The 23,597-nt window shown below is 46.3% G+C and overlaps 1 protein-coding gene across 3 annotated transcripts in view; it reads left to right on the top strand.

Moving 5' to 3' along the window:
• The window catches only part of PCID2 (PCI domain containing 2), a 321,918-nt gene that overhangs the window by 6,865 nt on the left and 291,456 nt on the right, over positions 1-23,597 (top strand). For all 3 annotated transcript variants that reach the window (XM_086934305.1, XM_086934306.1, XM_086934304.1), the window contains exon 2: positions 21,076-21,159. In XM_086934305.1, coding sequence (XP_086790431.1) covers positions 21,124-21,159 — 36 coding nt within the window. In that variant the 5' untranslated portion in view covers positions 21,076-21,123. The remainder of the gene's footprint in view (positions 1-21,075; positions 21,160-23,597) is intronic.

The following is a 23,597-nucleotide window of genomic DNA, read 5'->3' as shown; positions in this document are numbered from 1 at the left end:
CCCACTGAGCCGCGGCGGGCGCATGCACGATTGTTACATTGTAGCCTAGGCTCTCAGCCACCAGAGCTGAGAGCAGATGGTTATTAACTATTTATGAACTAGAGCCCAGAAGCTGCTGGCACTGGCAGCACATCTCTCGGGCAGCACAGCCGTGCGCAGATGCCACCGGTAGCGCGAGTTGGCAAAATGCGTGACAATGCTTTTCAGTGCGGTGATGCGGAACACCGCACTGTAAAGCGTGAGTGTCACACCTGATGCGTAATGCTTGGCAGGACTGAACTCTGTGTTGTATAATGTTATGTTCATTGTTTACCGGTTGCCTGAAGATCCATATTCAAGCTGCTTTGTATCACCCACAAAGCAATACATGGAACAGGACCACTTTTCACCAGGAATAAAATCACCAAACACATTTAACAATGTCCGTTGTTGTGCTGTTTCCTTCCCTCGCGGCCGGGCTTAGCTCCGCCCCCCGCCCTCACTGACCGGCCGGGCTTTGCTCCGCCGGTCCAGCGCCCCGGATCACACTGCCTGCCTGACTGCAAGCCCCAGGAGCCACAGGGGCAGATCACGCATTGCACACGCGCCAGGAGGCGCATAAAGACTCGCCTGCTGCAGAGTCACTTGGTGTCCGTTGTTGTACTGTTTACTTCCCTTGTGGCCGGGCTTAGCTACGCCCCCCGCCCTCACTGACCGGCCGGGCTTTGCTCCGCCGGTCCAGCGCCCCGGATCACACTGCCTGACTGACTGCAAGCCCCAGGAGCCACAGGGGCAGATCACGCATTACACACGCGCCAGGAGGCGCATAAAGACTCGCCTGCTGCAGAGTCACTTGGTGTCCGTTGTTGTGCTGTTTCCTTCCCTTGCGGCCGGGCTTAGCTCTGCCCTCCGCCCTCACTGACCGGCCGGGCTTTGCTCCGCCGGTCCAGCGCCCCGGATCACACTGCCTGCCTGACTGCAAGCCCCAGGAGCAGATCACGCATTGCACACGCGCCAGGAGGCGCATAAAGACTCTCCTGCTCCTTCGTCCCGCCAGGACGCGCGCGGGACGAGCCGGGCTAAGCCCGGGCAAAGGGCGGGCCCTCTGTGGCCCTGAGGAGGACGGGATGGGCACCCCCCTTGGCTTTTCATGAGGAGGTAAAGCTACCGTTTGACTTTTTTTTTTGCCCTGGACAGTAGCTCCTGCCTTATAAGCTTTATTGACCTTATTACCTTCATTTCTTACTATGATTCGTAAGGGGGTTACCACTAAAACAGCTCTCTGGTCGGATTCCTGCCCTATGACGATTGACACGAACACAAATAGTACTCTGTTATCTACGCGCAGAGATATTGAAAAAATGTCCTACCAGTCTATAGCCAGCCTCGCCAGTAATCAATCCCCTTCACAAATAACCAATGAGAGGCAACCAGGGTGTTGCCTCTCATTGTTGGAGGAACTAAACAGTCTATGTAAGACTAGGTATGCCCCAGCAGGACTACCCTCCCCGCCAAACAACATTAATCCGTCAACCCCTAACGAGAGTGTGCTGGAACCCTTCTCTATTTTCACAAAAGCCAATACTCAAAGTATAGTACCTGCTTGGGCTACATCTGCCAAAAGGAAGCATGACCGGGACAAATATAATGGGAGTCAACCTAAAATACAAAAATTACAAAATGGGCCCCCAAGTCCAACTTTGTCTTATAACAATTCCCCCCCAAATCCAAAGGGGGCGAATAAATCAGACGATCTAGCACCCACCTCCCAGTTGTCTTTATTGTCTATGATCGAACAACTGATCAAATCCATTATATACCCCCTGATTGACAAAATTAACACCTTGGGGGATAGACTGACAGGTATTTAGGAAACAATTAAACTTAGTTCGTTACCTTCTACCAAAGTTACAATATTTAATCGTCCCACGTCAATTGCCCCCCTGAACGTATCTAAACCAACCACACAAAACAAGGCTACCCAAACCCAAGTAATAGTTTCCTCCTCTTTGCCCCCAAATGTTCCTAAAGCCCCTCTTAAACCCACTATAGTGCATAATACTGTTACCAGAGTAGACCGTAATAGGGTTTCTCGAATTCATCTACCTCCAGAGGCCGCTCCATTTCTGTGCGTCCTCTCAGGACTTCCGCAACTCAAACAGGGAACAATAGAGAGACAACATGACCTGTTAAATAAGGTCAAATTTTGGCTATCAAAAAATAGACCCCTGTCCCATGATCTTGACGGAAGGATCATGAGTGTGAGGAGAGTGGGCTGGTTAGGTCCCCTCCCAAAAGACATCACTGGTGACTTGGTACTAATAAGATTTAGGAGTAGACATATTGTTCCATACCTCCAAACTTGGCCTCCCAAAGAAGGTGATGGTCCCATATCTACCTGGGACCTCCACGATTTCTACCCAAGTACCTCATACATCTCATCCCCTAGACCAACGGCTGAGGATAATACCAGGATGGGTAGAGGAGTTTGCGTACCACAGTGCCGTAGTATCCCCGCGCTTAACAGTTTTGATCTACCGTATAACAATCTTAAGTACTGCAACCCCTATTACCTCTCTTTTTGATGTACTGTAAGAACTGTTATCACGAATCCTGTAAAGTATGTTATTTCTAAGATAGCCATATGTACAGGGTGAGCAAATGTTTTTAATTTTTTAACATGCAGATAATTTGTGACTTCATATGTATGTTTCTTTTTAATTATGATTGTATTTTTTAACTGTACGCTTTTATGATTTTAAACAAAAATCAAATAAAGCAATAAAGAAGAAGAACAACAACAAAGGAACCTCTGCTCCAGATCGGCACCTCACCTCAAAATCTTTACTGTACAAGAACAAGCATTTACAATGCAATAGGTCTCGCATTAGGAAAGTTTGAGCTATTAGTATTGTAAATGACAAATTTTTTATTTATGTGTTGGTTTTGAGAATAGCGAAATGAATAGCTTTGTTATTTATAATGCCAATAGTTTTAACTTTTGCAAATGTGACATCTTTAGCATTTGTAATGCAATGTGTGTTGTATTTACATGACTTAGATGTATTGATATTATAAAGAACAATGGCTTTTATTTTTTACAATAATTAATAGTTAAATAAAAGTTAGCATTAACATTCCTGCCGGTGGAGCGGTAGTACAGTGAGTCACTGCCTCTTGACTGCCCAATTACGGAGACCCGGGCGGGGCCTGACCCTAGCAGTCTTTGCATTACAGGCTGTGGCCCCGCGTGGGGGGCAGGTGATCGGATGTGACCTCACGAGACCTGGAACAGGCAAGGTCGGTCAGAAGCTGAGCGGGGCCGGGGCCTCGACTGGAGTCATGGGTCAAATTTAAAATTAATCAACATCATGATACCACGGGGACTGGACTGAGGGCCTGAAGAATCATGCTCGGGTGGCGCGGTTTGCCGCCGATGGACGAGTCATTGCGGCCACTGTAAAAACATTCCTACGTCGCGTGATCCCGGAGCTGCAGCATATTTGCTCAGGAAGCCTTTGTGAGTTGAGTAAGTTATTCCCAAATCAATACTGTCGAGTCATCCTGCCAAGACACACGTTGTCTGTGAATCCCGTGCACATATAGGCTGTGGGAGAGCTAGGGCGGGCATAGTTTAAACTTTTGAAGCCAGAGCACGCAGCCGGGAGCCCAACTCTGCTGCAGCTCCGACTGTGTTGTGCTGCGCTGCTGCCGGGGGTCCCAGCGTGATAATGAACACTTACTACAAAGCTACCAACCCCCGGCAAACTCGTGGGTGGCCGCCGCTGGAGTTCTTGCCTAGTGCCGTAATACTGCAGCCTGGTCCCCAGGTATGTCAAATAAAACTTCAGAATTCCATGCCAGTCACAATGTATTTGCGTTTGAGTGTTAAGTATAAACATATGCTCGGTAGATTCTGCTTCAAGATGTCCTTTTACAAACTCATGAGCTAAAGCGCGAGAGTATGTGTGTGCCTAGTACTCACTTCTGAAAAGATGCTGCCACCACTTTTGCTCTGTGACCGCGGCGGCTGGGACACGCTAGTAGCCAGAAGGAGGCGTTCTCGCGACAGGCTGGGCAGCACGCGCACACGTTCCAGGCAGCGACGGAGGCCTGGCGCGCACCGCCTCCCTGTGCCCTGTCGCGCGCCGTGGGTCTCGTCCCCTTTTGCTCTTCCCAGTGTGCACACCGCGGGGGCCTGTTTCCTACGCTGGGGGCCTGCAACCGCCGCTCCCTGCGATGTTGGCGGAGGCTGGCGGGGATGCGCCCCCGGTCTGGGGGAAGCTGCCGGTTTTGCAGCCACTCTCGGTCCTTCCCCTGAAGCCGGGCCCGCCCTCCCACCACTGCCTCCTCCACCCAGAGCCTCCGGAGCTGCAGAGGAGCCTGACTCTAGACGGGCCGGAGTACGAGGAGGAAGAGGTGGTGATTCCGCTGACTGCTCCGGCGCCTAACTAGTAAGTACCGAGATTCGGGGGTATGGCAGATCTCCCCAGGGCTCGACAAATCTTAAAAATCGTACTTGACCTGCAGGTCTAGTGAATAGAATTTTCTACTCGACCTAACATCAATGCCCTCGACCCAAAAATTGGTTACATACAAATTTTCTTCAAAACATTTGCAGCACAGTTGTTCTATGACCAGTAAGACATGATCAAATTATTTTGCCTCATTACTATTCTCACTGCAATGTTTTGAAAGTTACGAGCACGGCCTTTGATAAACACTCTTAGCAGTACTCGGGTACACTACTGTACATTACACACACTAGAGCGTGGCCCTGGATGAATATTCTTAGCCAAACTCAGGTTCACCACTGTACCTTGAACATACTAGAGTATGGCTCTGGTGGCTCACTTAATCTCCCTGTGCCTAACAAAAATTAGTGTGTCCTTGTGTAGTGTAACTGGTGCTCCTGTAAAGCACTCCAATACCTTCAGGTCGAGTAAGCACTATATGAATCTATAAAAAAACAAACTCTTAGCAGTACTCTGGTTCACCGCTGTACTTTAAACATATTAGAGTACGGCCCTGGATAAACACTCTTCCCTGTACTCGGTACACTGCTGTACCTTAAACATATTAGAGCACAGCCTAGGAAAAGGGGGCAGATCGCACCATACCTGTAACTGTATGACTGGAATGTTTTTACGGGGTCTTGCATTTGTATTTTATGTCCCAGCTATCAGATCAGGCACGTTGTGTAAGCACAACTAGGGCCACATAAACAATACTGCCCTGCTTGCTCATGACATGATATCAGTATTTTCCATCACTCTCCTTTCCAGGTTCCTGACGTGGGAACCGGTCTGTCAAGCGACGGTGAAGCCTTTCAGTGCTATTTCACACCATAGACTGTGATTACAATCTGCCCATACATCTGTTTTACTTCCTGGTGGGCTCCTCGTCCTGGCCTTTCAACTTAATGAAGTCGGCGCCAGCCAGGTCCTCCTTGTTTACGGCGGTGCTTTATATACAGTTAATTGCAAATTACCCAGGGAAATAAAAAGATTGCGTTTAACGTGATTGGTTGTACAATTTGGAGTGGACATATATTTTCGTTCTTGTCCACTTTTTTACAGCCTCCATACATTCATACCACTTTTATTTTTGCCAACCCACCCATTCACTCCTTCCTTACTATAGATCGTATTATGCAGCTAAATATTTTTGTAATTAAAAGAACAAAGGGAATCGTGGGGCGCTGTTTACCCTCTGCATCCCGTCGGTGCACCTCTGACTGCATCCGCCTTGTAGAGCTGGGTAATCCAACTTCTAAGCTGTGAGCATCAAACACAAAATTTCCCTCGCTGACATCTGGCGCCTTGATGGGCACCGCAGGCAGCTTGTTAGCACCTTGCTACCATTGACGAGGCGTGTCCAGTAAGTGCCCTCCGGCCGCCTATGCCACCCTCTGTGCAGTTTCGAAATCTCAAACCTTTCTCATGTGCCTCATCTAGCTGTGGTGCTCTGAGCACTATCAACTTTCTAATCATAGACAGTTCGCAGTGCTAATGTGTTGCACCCGTTAATTATAATTATGTTCAATGCCTAATTTCTAGTCAACTAGGTTTGTGCTTTTCCCGGATAGAAGACTTGAAGTCTGAAACGAGAACAAGCGTAACAATAGCCCCTGCTGGGCGTCAATCCCCTTCAAAGCCACCCTACCCAACAATCAAGGCTAGAGCCCCTGACCCGCGGCGGTGTTCCCATCCAATTGCACCTACCTTAGGGTCCCCCGCAGAGAGATCGAGCCATCCTCGGCAGGCGCAGGCTTACATCACGGGCAGAGCTCCACTCGCAGGGATCCGAGGATCATGGTGATTACACCCAAGGTGCAGGAGGAGAACTTCTGCTTCGCTAGGGCACTAGTGTTGTTCATGGCCTGCCTCCGGTCAAGTGTATTGGGAACAGGGGTTGGCAAAAGCAGTTTACACGCTTATCCTGCTGTGGCTGTAATCAGCCAATGAGAAGTCTGTAAACTTTACTGTGCGGAGATTAGCAACCATCTGATTGGCTGATTGCAACTAGGCCTTAGCCGACCGAGCCCGCGTTGCAATCAGCCAATCAACACCTTTGCTTTTCCCGCATTTTGTCACGGCAGTTCTGAACATTTCACCCAGCTGCCCTCTAAAGACTTCTACCGGCACTGCACTTTAGCACAGCGACAAAGCTCACCCGCCAGGCCGGTCGAGTAGGCATGAAAACTGTCTCGCCCTGAAAGAAATTGACTCGCATTTGCGAGCGGGCGAGTACATTTGTCGAGCCCTGCTCCCGATGCATGTGGCGGGGGTGTGTGTCTGTGTGCGTGCAGGGGGGGTAGGGGGCGGCGGCGTGTGTATGCGTGCGTGTCTGTATGTGTGTGTGTGGTGGGGGGGGCGGCAGCGCGTGTACATGTGCCTGTGTGGTCTGTGTGCAGGGGTGTGGGGGCTGGCTGTGTGCGCACGGGAATATGAGGCACGAGAGGGGCACGGCGCTGTGCGCGCCCACGAGGTCAAATCTGCGCTCGTGCCACTCTCGTGTCTACATTCCCAAATACGGGCAACAATAGGTCTCGAGCAGACACTGCTCGACCTAAAAAAACATTGGTGGCATATCCTTCGCACAGCCAAACCATGGAACTCATTATCCCCATACATAGGATCCACCTATAACTAACCTATCTCCAGAAGACAATTTAAGAGTTGGCTCTTTCCTGCATAATCACCATACTCAAACACAAATGTACATCATATTCCTGTGTGTATGTAAACAAGTAATTTGATTATATGTATGTATCTAGATATGTGTATTTCTTTGTATAAATATGTATCATCATATTGTTTAAATATATAGATATTCTTTAGGTATGCTAAATAAATGTACATATTACTTATGATTAAATAAATATAGATTATTCTATTCTTAACTTGTATTTAGGTCAATGAATAGTTTTCATATGATACTTGATTAGATACTTACGGTTCACTGTTTATTTATCTATCACAATATGGAAATATTATCATAACTTTTATCTACTGTTGCTACACTATTGAAATTTTGGAAAAAATATTTAGAACAATATATACATAATAAATTAGCATAAAGTACAGCTACGCTTAAAAGAGTGATTTCATTAAATACAACTTAAATCTTGATAAATTACCTTTCTTATACAGGTATGCCTTCTATGTACTTATGTACCTACATATTTAATACTTTATTCCTACTGTAAATAATGCACTACTCTATGCTTCACCCTATACCTCTTTCAATATATCCTCAACCTCCACTATGACTCATCCCACATCTCATTCTACTACTGTGATCTCCAAAATAACCCTTTCTAGGTTTGTCCTTCTTCTATCCCTTCATTATCCTTTTCAATACAACTAACAGAATCACATGTCTCCTGCTCAGATTAACTCCTATTTCCCTATACTAATTCACCACTAATCCTTTTTGGGTTCCGGAGTAGCGAGCTACTTGCCCAAAAGCGCTTCAGCGCCTCATCAGAAGTAGTAAGCGCTATGTAAATTCAGTTATAATTGTAATATGTCATCTGTTGTGAGTGTTCTGCAGCTTACAGAGTATTCACAGCTGACACGTCCTAGGAAATGGTTGTTGGTTTTCTTGGTGAATAAACTACACTTCTTGATTTCACACCACACCATGTTTCCAGTCCTGTGATTTTTTTTAGGTCTCGCACCTGCGAACGGATTGCAAAGCGATCGTCACTGCGAGACTCTATTGCAATCATTTCTGCTTACAACGAGCCATGGGAGACAAGAGATGTGCTCGCGCGCTTAAACGGATCAGGTCGCGCGCGCTTCCTGTCTCCCACGGCTCCTTGTAAGCAGACACGCACACACAAACACACAGAACCCCCCCGCCGCCACGCACACACACACATAGAGAACCCCCCCCCCGCCGCGCGCGCACACACATAAAGAACCCCCGCCCCCCGTCCCCGCGCGCGCACACACACACCCTTGCCCAGCTGGTGGTCGCGGCACTCGTCGCTCACCACCACCTCCTCGATTCGCCGGAAGGACACCGTGTTTATGCTCCAGTCCAGCTGGGGCAGCAGCAGTCAAGCAGCAGCCGGGGGTCGGAGAGCAGCGTGTCATCCGGCATCATGGCAGGAGGGAGCGGCTACGTGTCCAGCCCCGGTCGTCGATACCAGCCCGGCAGGAGCGCGAGCCTCTGACGTAGCACTGTGGGTAAGGGCTTCTGGCGCGCGCAGCATTGTCTATGGAGGATGCGGCTTCCGAAGCGCGCCTTTGGATTGGGTCGCGCGCATGAGCTTGTAACGTAGACCGCTCACGATGCGACCCAATCCCAAGGCGCGCGTCTGAATCTTCCTCTGCCATGCTTGTTATGCCAGCAGTTTTTCATCACTTTAAAACTTCTGCGGAGGAGGAAAAGGCAGCGCGCACAGGCTCAGACACATGCAAGCTCGTTCGGCTCACCAGCCTCCTAATGTTGGGAAATCCACAGCAATTTATCAAACCACTGTCTCACCTCTCCACCTTCCTGTGCTCACACAATGGCAGCCACTTTTCCTGATATTTATCACTTTTTTATGGCTACTATGCTATGGGTAGTGCCCCGTCACCAACCACTTTAAAACTGTATAGGAAAATGTACCTAGGAGCACAAGGTAACAAACGAAGAAGTGCGAAACAAGGGGGTAGCTGCGCGCACAGGCTCATATATGTGCAGGTTCCCTCAGCTCATCAGCCTCCCAATGTCGGTAAATCCACAGTGCTATATCTGATTACACTGCTAGGTGCTGTCTGCCAGCATCTTTTCATCACTGCGAAGCTCCTCGCGGTGCTTATTCTGTGGTATGTTTTGCTTTTGCACATATAGTTGGTGTTTATACAATTTTTTATATTTATCGCTTTATTTGTAGCGGTGTTGCCCAGTGCCCCGGCTCAAGGCACCTTCATACAACATGGGAACACACTTACAAACACAAATTAAATGCAAAAAAACTATGGGCAAACGGAGAGCAGCGTGCATAGGCTCATATATTCATTCAATGCGCTGACACTGGTGCTACCTGCATTAATCTTGGACCCCTCCTGAGGCTTGAGTCGGGAGGTAGAATACTATTGTTGTGCTAACTGTGTGATTCTCGCTGTGTGTGCAATTGTCGCTGATCGAAAACGCATTGCATAGGAACACTAGCTGCATTTTTAGACGCCGAAACTTTTAAAATTTCACTATTTGCGTAATTCACTTTGAAATACCATTAGCACTTACCCCACCCCTGCAAATTACTCCCCTTGCACTTTTCGCCGGTAACAGCCGATTTCAGGGCTGTTTACCGAGCAGAAGGGTAGCATTTCTCACGGCAGACATCTTAAGTGGGAGGCGGCAGCTGGTTCAGCGCTCTAGCCTTTCCTACAAAAGGAGCCCAGGGACTTCAGACGCTAGATTCAATGCGCTGACACTGGTGCTACCTGCATTAATCTTGGACCCCTCCTGAGGCTTGAGCCGGGAGGTAGAATACTATTGTTGTGCTAACTGTGTGATTCTCGCTGTGTGTGCAATTGTCGCTGATCGAAAACGCATTGCATAGGAACACTAGCTGCATTTTTAGACGCCGAAACTTTTAAAATTTCACTATTTGCGTAATTCACTTTGAAATACCATTAGCACTTACCCCACCCCTGCAAATTACTCCCCTTGCACTTTTCGCCGGTAACAGCCGATTTCAGGGCTGTTTACCGAGCAGAAGGGTAGCATTTCTCACGGCAGACATCTTAAGTGGGAGGCAGCAGCTGGTTCAGCGCTCTAGCCTTTCCTACAAAAGGATACGGATATCCTCCGCGACAGCGGACGCGCCTCGCCAGCGCCGGAGTCACGCCAGAGTCAGCCCGTCTGCGCCCGTCCGCGCCTCGGACGCGCCCCGGACGTGCCAAGCACTATGGCACCTCTTCCTTCAGGTTTCAGGGATTTAGTTACATACCCCCCTTATAACCGAAGCATTAACTAACACAATCAGTCATTTACGCCTAAAATATTCTTCTGAATGTTTACTAGCCCTTCGACCCACTCGTCATCCTGCATGCAGGACAATAGATCCTGATCTAAAGAAAACTACATGTCAATGTTGCCATTTATCCACTGACCACGTACAAATAAAAGCCCTACAGGTTAGAAATCCTACAAACAATGATAAGATGCCTTCTGAACAGTTCTTATTCTTTAGTATTAACTGCCGCTCACTACCTAAGCATCGAACTGAAATCTTCAATTTACTCTTGGATGAGGTTCCCGATGCAGTTTCCCTAACTGAAACATGGCTTCAAGACAGTTCTGGACCTGACTTAGCTATGGCACTCCCTGAAACTTATGCTATTGTCAGACTTGATCGTGAAAAACCACCAGGAGGAGGGATAGCAATTATTTTTAAAAAACGCTATAACTGCGAATTCAACAAAGTCCCATGTGAGGGTTGTGAAGGCGTAATTTTTAAACTTTCACTTACACCGAACTTTACTTTCTCGGGAGCGCTTATTTATAGGCCACCAGGAACTGCTGCTAAATGGATATCTCATCTTGTCGAACTTCTTGGACCCTTAATTATGAAAATGGCTGGCTTCACTATTCTAGGAGACATGAACCTACATTTGGAGAAAGATGACTGCTCCATAGTGAGCGACTTTAAAACGGATCTTACATCCCTTAATCTGACCTTAAAGAATTCTGGCCCCACACATAGAGCCGGTCATTTGTTGGATCCTATCCTCTCCAACTTAAATGACATATCTAAACCCACGGCCATCCCAGTGCCCTGGTCTGACCACTTCCTGATAAAATTTTCCCTTCTTGTAAAAATCTCTAATGGGGTTAGAACATCAGTTCCTACACAATTAATCAGGAAATGTTTACAAAAATAAACTCTCAAATTATCAGAGGCTCTGTGCCAAAGCTAAAGCTGAACATGCTTGCACGAAAATCACCGAAGCCCTATGCCAGTCCAAAACACTTTTTAAAACTGTAAGAGAATTAGCTGGTTCCCTCACCTTACAAACTCCTCCAGATCTAAACAAATCACAATGTGACGCTCTTGCAGCCTTTTTTGTAGAAAAAGTTGATAAGATCTATCAGGGTATAGAACAAACCACAAAGGAAATTGACAAGTCCAGGGTGATTCTGCCTTCTATTAACATTGGCCTTGATACTAATACTTCAGCCTCCATCATCCCTATGGAAACAGAGTTGTCCTCCTATATATTCCCACATGATGTAACACCTCCAGCTATTCTAGATAAATGGCCGCCGCTCGACTTAGACCTGGTTCGTAAACTTTTGGATTCCATCAAATCAGGTTCACCAAACGATCCACTACCTTGTTCTATCTTGAAAAAACTAAATAATAGAGCCCTAGAGACAATTACCAATCTTCTTAATAAATCATTACAGGAAGAAACCGTACCGAAGGAGTGGAAACATGCAATGATTCACCCTTTATTGAAAAAAGCTGGAACAGATCCCAACTTGCCATCCAATTTTAGGCCTATCTCATTATTACCAACCTTCTCAAAGATATTGGAAAAACATGTTCACAGAGTCCTCGCTGATTTCATTACCACCCATAATCTACTACCTCTTCATCAGTCAGGATTCCGCACAGGATTCTCGACGGAAACGACCCTGTTGGGCGTAACTGAGAACATCCGTCTATTTTTGGACCGCGGAGAAACGGTTGCCTTGCTGTTACTGGATCTCAGTGCAGCATTTGATACTGTGTCACATGCTGTACTTGAGCAAACTCTCCACGCCACCGGTATTAGGGGCGCCGCTTGCAACTGGATTAAATCCCTACTAGAACAACGTACCTTCCAAGTTTTTTCCCAATCAGCATGCTCTGACACTATGATCCTCAAACATGGAGTGCCGCAGGGCTCTATATTGAGCCCGCTGCTTTTCAATATTTACATGAGCCCACTGGCCAAAATGATAGAAGAGTCTGGTCTACTCATGTTCTCGTATGCTGACGACTCCCAGCTTATTTTCTCTCTATCATCCTCGGATTCCAACAACATCTCGTCATTAAAAATCGGCCTCACTAACATCGCAGAGTGGATGAGAAATTTTTTTCTCAAACTTAATGGCGAGAAAACAGAGCTACTTGTTTTGGGCAAGAACAAAGGACTCTGGGGACCCCAGCACTGGCCTGATGTGATGGGTACACCCCCGGTTCCAGTCAAATCAGCCCGCAACCTTGGAGTCATCATTGATGAATCACTTAGTCTTAACCAGCAAGCTACTAAGACATCAGCTACTTGCTTCGCGATTCTAAAGTGGTTGAAGAAAATCTGTTGGATGTTGCCCAAAAATACCCAAAAATCGGTCATCAATGCTCTGATAACCTCCAGGCTCGATTACGCCAACGTGCTATACCTGGGGGCCAACAAGGCCACAACCCGACGACTACAGACAGTGCAAAATGCTGCCGCAAGATTACTGTGGAAAATTCCCATCTCCACACCCACCACCAAGTACATCCGCGAATTGCATTGGCTGAAAATCGAGAACCGGGTAAAATTCAAATCCTTATGTCTTATGCACAGGATTTCAACTAACAAGGCACCCAAGTACCTACAAAATCTTATACATCCCTACCGTCCATCCCGTACCCTTCGCTCAGCTACAGCCAACCAATTTGTGATCCCCAAAATCAGGCTGGCGAGAATGGGCGGCAAATCTTTTTCATATCTTGGACCCTCCCTCTGGAACACTCTTCCATTGACCCTTAGGCAGGAAACCAATCACTTGAAATTCAGGAAGGCCTTAAAAACCTGGCTGTTCAACATCTAAATAACCTGAATATCTCAATGCACTGAATCATCAGCTCCGGGAAACCCTTTGTTGGGTAGCTGTAGCGCTATAGAAGTGAAATAAATAAATAAATAAAAATATATATGCAAGCCTGCTCAGATCATCAGCCTTCTATTGCCGATAAAAGCACGGTGATTTATCAAGCCCTTTTGCTTGCCAATGCAATAGGTCTCGCAATTATGCGCATTTGAGCTATTGGCTCTGTAAATAAAAACTCCTTTTATTTATGTTTTTGATGTAAAATATAAATAAAAGGCATTGTCCACACCCTTCTGTCACAACCTTTTTCCATTGGCTTAGGTAGTGATTAATGTATTTTCTGTGCTTCTGGTTTGCTGGTTTGCAGTTTTCGGATGCCGCCTGTGACAAGCGCATCTGTTTTCACTCAGCCCTAGCGAGAGGTGTGTCAAGGGAAGGTTCATGCAGAGTTCCCAAAGGCATCTGCTTTCCAGGCCGTCCTGCTGCCTTCATGCACGCGCCACTGTGGCTCTCTGATTAGGCCGTGAACTCAGCAGCAGTAATATCCGCATTTCTTATAGGCTGCCTCCCGCCTCTGGCTGGTCTGTCTCACCGTGAGTGCAGCTCTCCCCCCACCCACCCCGGCCGGGCTCTCCTTCCCACCGTCTGCCGGGAGGAGGGAGCAAGGAGGAGAAGGGCTGTAGATGAAAAGAAGTCGCTGCAGCTGATTGACACTACATTAATAGACCCCCAGTTTCCTCTCCCATCTATGTCACTTCCTCCTCCCTTTCTCTCACACCTACCCTTCTTCTGAAACCCTATCCCGCTCCCCTTTGACTCCCTCCGCTCTCACTCAGTCTCTTCGTCTTCTCTCCTGTCCTGGTGCTTTCTTGCCTCTCTTGTCTCCTTCAGTTTCTCCCGCCCCGTGGGTCACTGATGTATTTTTACACCCTTTATCACACTCCTTATTCATCGAATGGTTTGTGTTTTTATTGGTGTTTTTTGATCTACAGAAATCATTCAGTAGTCATGATTGCGCAAATACAAGAGTTTTTTTATAGTTGCTTTTAAGGTTAGCGCTGCTGGATTTGGGCAGAGTGGTCTGTTTTCTCTATCCAGAGAGAATACAACATATGATCAGTCTTTTAACCACATCCGTGCTGCCACAATTTACCGCCGGTGCTGGGCCCCAATGTTAATGGGTGTGGTCATGACCGAACGGTTCCGTCATGAGCACAGCTCGACCGATGCTCATGACGGAACCGTTCCGTCATGAGCATCGAAGGGGTTAAAACACACGGGCAGCTCTCGTTATTGTGCAGCAGCGGACACGGCCTGTGATCGCAGCGGATTATAGTGGAGGGAGGATTCTTTCTAGAGCGGCGATGTATGTGAACAAGACATGCAACACTCCCTTTGGCACTGCGGGACATGACACGTATTTGCAGCTTGTAACAGCAGAGAGAGGAGTAACTATAGCATGGGCGTTCTGTAGGGGAACTGGGTCTGTTAGACAGGATGGCGACTGATTATGTCCTTTTTCATCAGAACTTGAGCTTGGGAATAGACGTGGAGAGGTCAACAGAGCGTGATTTGTAAGTCCTTTCTCACTAGGATCACACAGGAGAAGACACATACTTGGGGTTGTCTTTTAGCATCCAAAGGGTAACCATGATAATTATGTTTTTAGGTCTCGCACCAGCGACGCATCGCGAAGCGATATCGCAGAAAGACCTATAGTCGGCGAGTCTGATTTCAAGGAGAGAGGAGATGGGCACGTGCAGCATGACTGAATCGGATCAGGTCGCGCGTTCACCATCTCCTGTCTCCCTTGAAAGCCTCATGCACTTCTTGCTTACACACACAGCCACACCACCCCCTGCTTTCGTTTCGCGCGCACACACGAGCGCACACACAGAGACACACGCACGCACACACAGAGACACGCACACATACGAGCGCACACACAGAGACACGCACACACACACACACACGCACGCACACACACGAGCGCACACGCACGCACACACACACACACACACCACACACCCCCCGCCGCCACCCCCAGTACAACTAAGCCCCACTGTAAGGATTGCAGGTAGGTTCCACAGGAGCGTCAGGAATCCGAAGAATATTCCACAGCCTTCCCCTACGACCTTCCGACTCTATCAAACACTAGAGTACGAGAGACACGCCAGGGGAAAACAGGGAGACAAAACAAGGAAAGTTGGGGGGGAAAAATTGTGTTCGATGGTGATCTTCAGGATTGGATGTGTGGTACTTCAATGGGGGGAACTGGTCAACAGGTAGGCTGCAATAAAAGGTGAGTAAGTATTCTAGCTTATGACACACTATAATGAAAACACTGAGACACCTTTACACATAGAAACATCACATACCCCAGGTTCCTAACGTGTCGCTGAATTAAACATGTGGAGTCTTATATAAGGAACTTCATCTGGAGCTGTGGCAGAGATGACATCATATGTTAGTGAGTAATTGTTGACTAGATACTGGTAGTAATAATATAGTCTAATTTGTACACTTCTCACTTCAGCGGTTTTGTAGAAGGCTTTGAAGAAACATTCACTAACGGGTGGCATGTAAAGAACCTTTAGCCCACTTCTTCTGATGATGATATGACCGTCTATGAAAACCAAAATAACATATATTTAACCATATGTATGACAAACCTTAATAAAAGTATACAAGTAGCGCAAATGCGCTGTTACCGTGATTCCCTGTAGTGAAGCTGAAACTGCACCCACTCTGGTCCACGCAAGAATCACACCAAATACACGAAGTAGAATTCCAGTAAACCAGAGTTCTTCAAATTGTGGGGCGCGCCCCCCCTGGGGGGCGCGACACCATCCCAGGGGGGGCGCGACGCGCACTCGGCACTAAAATCTTACCTTTGTTGTCCTCTGCATCACAAGTCTTCACCCATTTCAAATGGGAATTTCCGTCATTAAAGAACTCCAGGTGACAGAGGGTTGAAGGGGGGAGGGAGGGGAAATCATTGGGCATGACGCGCCCATGCTTTTGTTTGCGAAGTGCTAACTGTTAACCATCCCAGGAGGGGGTTAATAGGTAGCGCTGACATAGCTGCCAAGGTTTCAGATTGCTATGTGTGAAATTCCAACTTCTATGAGTCACACTTTCTCGTGAACAAAAATCATTCAATGAACACGAAGGAAACTTTCAAATATCAGAAATTGCAGCCATTTGAACAAAAAACTCCCAAACTTCTTGAAACTGCTGTAGAGCACCAGAAATGGAAGGACACTAGTGGCAAATCACACACCGGCACCCGTAGTTTAAAGAAAATACCTGAGCCTCAAGTGAAGTACCACGGCCTGCGAGATTACTGTCGGCAGAATTAAATTAAACCCGAGATCTCTTGCAGATGTAAACCTGAAGGATGACGAGCGGCCCTGCGCCTGCAGATTTCTGTATCTTAGTTTATTATCATCTTATCTCATCTCAATCATTTGCAATGCGTGGTGCGCTCCACGCTGTGAAATAATGATATTACAACAAATGAGAGCGGACAGTGGGCATCTTAAGAATGATGATGATGACGTGAGCCATAACTGACCCCCTTCCTTTCCTCCCCCTCCCCCAGGCGGGCCCCAGTGCGAAGAGAGCAGGGAGAGTGTGCTGGTAAAACTGTCAACCGTAGTCTGTGAAGATAAATCTAGTTAGTCAGGGCGGCCATGATAAGGATGAGGAGACAGAGCAGCCCTGCGGCCAGGCCTGCAGATTTGAAACTAAATTAATTGTGTGAGTCAGACTGAAATAATTTACCAGAGATGCTGTCTTCTGTTAAACAGACACATACATACATGAGTAAAAAATACATCATGCCTGCAGGTCAGCCATGCCAGCATGGTGTTCTTGTCATCACTTGTGGCTCCTGACTGTAGGCCTCCCAAAGCATAAGGTGGTGCGCCCATCCTAAACTAAAATCCCCCATGCTGTGATAGTGTTCTTTCGTGGCGTGGTACTTTTCTGCCCTACTACTAGTACTACACAAACCTAGTCCCATAGCTAAAAAAAACTGTAACAGCAATCTATTCACGGCAGCAGCGGATAAGTGTTTAAAAAGATGTAATTGATAACTACAGTTTAGTTAATAGATATGGCCCCTGATATGTACGCGGCGGTCGATTATGTAGTGTACTAGATTCCAGAAATTTCTGTCAAGTGGTGGGGGGCCCAACATCGAAAACAATTCTGCTGGGGGGGCTCAACCTACAAAAGTTTGAAGACCTCTGCAGTAAACGAATCCAGTAAGGGAAAGAAATAAAATACTAAAGGGGACATACACCAGTCAGCGGAGACCAAGCCCGGCTGCCGGGTAGAGGGATTCCAGGGAGGCGGAGTCAGAATGACGCCCGACCGGACAACGGAGAGCAGGCCCGGCTGTCAGGTGAAGCACACTCCGAAAAAAACCACAAAGCTGAGCCCAGCCGGATGGCGGGGCAAAACCCGGCCGCCGGGCGGGACTCGAGGGCAAGGTGGGAAGAAGGTTCACGGAGAGTATCGTGAACAAGCAGCACTAGGGGACACAGGCGCCCAAGCATGAACGCCTGTATGCAGCGAACCGCTGCTGATTGTAAGCGCAATCCGGGGCTCGCTCAGGAACGCGGGGGCCGGTAACGCTCTCTTCAGTACAGCGCACAACAAACAGGAAGATCCAAATCAATACGGAAGTCAGGCAATAGAATCCAGACAGATGCGGAAACGAAGGGAGCTTGACGCAAGAACGTGAAGCGTCGCTCCTTGGTTCATAGTGCTCTAAATAGCACATTTCTTAAAGGGACAGTGTATAGGAGTCTCGAGGCATGACACCCACTCACCGCATCGGCGCCACTCCGGACTTCTGCAGCCTCCGCGGGGCTCTCCCTCGGGCATGGGAGCCCCGCGTCACCACTGCTCCTCTGGGTCAGCCACTCCGTGGGCGCGGGCTTCAGAAGACGGAAGTCCCGCCCCACAACAGGTTTCTGTTTCGCCAGTTCACGCTCACGTCTTGTTTTAAGTGTTTCTGTCCTGATATTAAGTTCCTGTCCATCTTGCAACACGAGACTCCGACCTGTCACCTCCCGTTATGACTGCAGCTGTGGCTAGGGGTGTTGGGGGGTAATTACAAATGGGGTCGACTAGTGGGGGAGTGAGCAAGACCCTCACAGATGCAGTAAGTGGACCGAAACACGGAGAAAACGTAGACTATGAACAATCAACCTTCAAATTACAACTTGAAATCCTCGCAGGTCCTATTCAACTGTTATCCTACATACACTACTGCCGTCAAGGTAAATAATAAATAACACATATTTGTAGACACAGTAAGGTGCCAGTAAACATTGTGATGAAGTAAAAAAACAAACACACTGTTTGTTCTCTGACAGGGCTGTCTTGCTGTTCATTATTCCGACAACATGAGCAAAATCGAATTAAATAACAATTGTCCCCACGATATAGTATTACTATACTAACACATTCTAATGTTATACCGTTTTTTTGTGATTTTTTATTTATCGATCTTTTATGGCCAATTTGAGCCGAATAAAGACATTTTAAAAATGAATTACTATATTGCCTTTCTAAGAGACACGCCGGTGTACCAGCGAGTTACATAAATATCAGAGGTTACTCTGCCTCATATTTCCGATAAAATGAGTGACATCAATCTGAGTAATAATAGCAGTAGTGCAGACTGTATGAAGAAGTATTCAGACATACAATAGTTGAGCGGAGTGTGTTATATTAAAGAAACACGTTTATTCTCTTGCGAGGCTTTCATCTTTCAACATGTGTAAGAGAGAATTGTATAACTCCAGAACAGCCTGCTCTTTACAGATCTGTGAAATGCCATGTAAAAAAAATAGTTAGATGTTCTCAATTGTTTGCCCCAGACTATGCAATAACCCTCAGGCTGCCCTGTATTGTACATTAAAGCCCTGGCAATATGTAGATTCTCGCCGAGCTTCCCAGTTTGTGTCTGAAGCAGAATCAGTGAAATGTGAAAGTCGTGGTGCACCAAAAAGAGGAGCTGGGCCGGCTCGGTGCAACAGAGGGATCACAGCCTCAAACCAAAGCGAGCTAAATAGGTACAGGTGGAAAGAAAAGCGGCTCCAGGCACAGCTGTGGTGCGATAGGACCGTCTCAGTACAGCAAAGCGATGTGGTGGCCTTGCTCCACAGCGAGATAATTAGATAGCCGCGCATAACAACATTAGTACGTGGCCTCCAAATTAGACAATGCAGGTCAGCATTCTGGGCTGCAACAATTGAGAAAAGAGTTCTCCTCAAAAATCCATAGAACCACCAAAGTGGTTGAAAACTGTAGTTGGGCGGTGCTGCTTCCTGAACAAAACGGAATTAACATTTTGCCGCATCAACAATTTAGAAAGCAGCTAAGGAGAGTGGCACAGCATAAAACCAATGTCGGAGCAGCAAGCGGGGGCAAAGTCCTTTTACGGACTACTACATACCACACACATACACACACACACACAACCACACACACACACACACAACTACACCGTCAGTGCACACTTTCACCAGACACAGACACCATCATTTGTCAATGCACACTTTCACCGGCACAAACACCACCAGCCGTCAGTGCACGCTTTCACCGGGCACAAACACCACCAGCCGTCAGTGCACGCTTCAACTAGGCACACACACACCACCAGCCGTCAGTGCACACTTTCACCAGGCACATACACACACACACCACCAGCCGTCAGTGCACGCTTTCACCAGGCACACACACACACCACCAGCCGCCAGTGCACGCTTTCACCAGGCACACACCACCAGCCGTCAGTGCACGCTTTCACTAGTCAAACACCCCACCAGCCGTCAGTGCTTGCTTACACCAGGCACACACACCACCAGCCGGCAGTGCACACATAAATTGTTATCGCATCTACAATTAACTATTGTAGCAATCACAGTATGGCGGACTTTACTTTTAAACATATTCATCTAAAGCACAGCACGCCACCATTGCTACAAAAATAAATACACATTTTTTTTTTACTACAATTTATAGACTTTTGTTGCAAATTGTGTTGCAATATTTAGCAATGCCAATAGCTCAAACTTAATTAATGCGAGACCTATTGCATTGCAAATGCTTGTCTTTAGTAAGTCACCAAGGGACATAAAGTCGTCGGTTCACCAGGGACTACAACAGCTCCCATTATAAATTATGTTATCATATTAAAGGCTAGAAATTTAAACTCTCTAGTATCGACTGCTAACTAGTAGTAAGCTACTCTCCCTTCTGGGCTACCATTCTTGCGGATATTAAGTTCTCACGTAGGTTACAAACTGCAACTGACAAATTGATTATGATGAACATTGTAAACGTAAGTTGTTTTCCTTCATATAACGTTGAGCAATTTGGTATACTTTTTTTTCTTTCTTTAGGAGGTCCCTCATGAACCTGCAGTAGCAAAGTATTGGCATGTGGCTTACCCTGTAAAAACTCTTAAACCATAATTGTTAGCAATAGGACATTTATAAAGCTAGAAATGGTACAGTCAACAGTAGGCAATGAGATGGTCTAACCAGCAAGGTGCTGTAGTACAATTCTATAAAACGATTTCTTTAGAGGACCATGCAGCTGTTAAATTTGCGTCCTTTGTTATACTGTGTAATTTTCTTCTTTTCATACTGAACACACTATTTGGATGAAGACTAATGCCATATGATCTCAAACTGTAAATCTTTCTGACTCTAAAGCTCATTGAAAGAGATTGATAGATTTCTTATCTTTTCTTCACAGTACTGAACAAAGCCCTCCCCGTCTTCAGTCTTCGTTTTCTTCCAATTCATGGCGCACATCACAATAAATCAGTATTTACAGCAGGTACTACTTATCTATTCTAAAGTGGTTTCTAAATATGCTAATGTATCCTTACTGCACACTACATCCACCCTGAATGTTGTCATATGTTGGATATTTACCTCGATGACTCCAAGGAATGCAGACTTTGCAGACTGTAAAACTTAGTGCAACGTACCAGGTAAACCTAGAGGTAAAGATCTGGTGTAGCTGTTTGAATATGGTCAGGCTTTAAAAATAATTCTTATACTACTTGGTAGTCAGTTGAGGGTCTGCAAATTAAACAGGTTATGGTATCTTTTAATACGCCTGCTATCAGCCATGCAACAGTATTGTTTTAGTTGCAATGAAACAAAAGTGGTGCTATACAGATGTGATTGAGTGTTTTGACAACTGAAATATGTACTGAGGGCTGATCTGGCTTTAGATTCAGGTTTGAAATTTTAACTGACAAAAATGTGCTCCCTATTTATACATTTAACTAGAGTTTTTGGCCAATGTCGATGTCCAGGTTTTGTACACATTTAGAAACATGCATTATCTTGCTATAAACGGTCCAATGTTATCATACCAAGCAGACTGAACCCCAAATGTCAATAACACCTTGGTTTTGCTAGGGTTTAATTTTGAAGGTTGTTTGACATCCACCACCTGTCAAAGGCCAGACTTTAGATAGTGAACATACTAAACTGGATACCACTATTGCGTACCCCTATCTTGGAATTTTAATTGACAATAAGTGCACCTGGAGGCAGGCTATAGAGGCTAGGAAACTGTTGTTTATTAGGGCCACTACAGCATTATTTAACTTCGCACAAAGGCTTGGTAAAAGATCACCAGTAGAAATGTTACAAATCTATCAAGCCAAATGTGTGAGTGTGGCGTCTGGGGCCACGGAAGAGTGGAGGCTCTACAAAAGGTAGAAAATAGCTTCTTGAGGTACCTCTTAGCGGTTCCACGTGGCACTTCCACCTTTAGTTGCCACATAGAGTTGGGTTTGCCATATATCATAGACTTAGCCAAACTCCAACCGCTTCTTTTATGGCACAGAATCTGGTCATCGCCCAAACTAGTTTTAAACAGGGAACTCATGAGCGATTGCCTTGCTCTTGATAATTCACATAAAATAGCCTGGCTCTTGTATGTTAAAAACATTTTATCAGACCTAGGCTTAATAAAGTACTACCATGACCCCCTGCTGATAATTGAGATTCCCAGGAAAAAACTTAAGAAAATATGTTTGGCCCATATGGAAGTTTTGCGGCTAGCCACGGAGTCAGCCATAAGTTCAGCCCAATATATTTTATCGGTGCAAACTACTCTCACTATCCAGCCTTATTTAACTTTTAGACTGAATGAATTTGACAGGTTTGTGCTCACCAGGCTTAGAATGAACACATTCCATCGCCTGGTCACATTCCCCAAGGTCAATGACTGGTCTGACTCATTGGGGGTCATTAGGATGGCGGGTGGACTTTGCCCGCCCGCCATCCTGTCGGGGATTGGGACAGCCCGCCATAAGGGCGGGGGTCCCGTGGGGGGCATTCCGCCTGACATCCTAATGACCCCCATTGTGTCTTTGTCCTTGCAATGGTGTATCCCCACAGTCTACATTCCATGTGGTTATGTTCTGTGGCTTTTACCGGGAAGCAAGGATACAGTGAGTTGTACCAATCCTAAAGATCATGGGGTTGCGACAATGTCGCCCAGCCTTCCTGGCAATTCTATATTTGGAAACGGGGTGTTTTGCAAAGAATGTGGCTAGATTTTTGAAACTCTGTATAAAACATAGACCAAATTTAGAATAGATGCACTGAAGGAATTATTGTTACATATTTTAGGATATTTCCCTTGTACTCTTTATTCATTTTTTTTTTTTTAAAATATTTTCATTGTTCATCAACATCAAGATTACATTTTCATTTTGTATTTCACCAAGATAAGAAAATCAGATAACATTCATTATAACAAATTAATCCTTTGAATAAGTTCATAAATTCATAAATTCATTATGTAAATTCTGTCTATGCTGATTCTTATTGACTCAACGTAAAGCAAGTTATTAGATGTCTTACTGTGTGCTTACGCCTCCCCCAGCCTTTGCTTCCACTCTATTATAGGAGCCCATATTGACCTAATTTGTAAATATTTATAAAAATCTCTATGCCTTAGATTATATAACCGTTGCGCGTTCTCATAGGTGATTATTACCCCTGCCGCCCTATAAGGTCTCCTATAGTTCTTACCCCTTGCCTATCCCAACCTTTCATTATGGAATCATGGAATATTCCTGGGAGCGATGGGTTCCCATATAGCGGTGTAGAGTAGTTCATTCTACCCAATTTTAACTTCTTCTTAATGGTAGACCATATTGTTATTGCAGCCCCCAGGGTCTTGAAGCGTACCTTCTTGTAATAGCTTTTCTCATCATATTTTAGAAGCCATCTATCCGAATCCATCTA

Source organism: Lissotriton vulgaris, chromosome 8, assembly GCF_964263255.1.
Source record: "Lissotriton vulgaris chromosome 8, aLisVul1.2, whole genome shotgun sequence".
Classification (NCBI taxonomy): Eukaryota; Metazoa; Chordata; class Amphibia; order Caudata; family Salamandridae; genus Lissotriton; species Lissotriton vulgaris.
The sequence above is the reverse complement of the archived record's forward strand: the minus strand, read 5'-3'. Positions and strand labels throughout refer to the sequence as shown.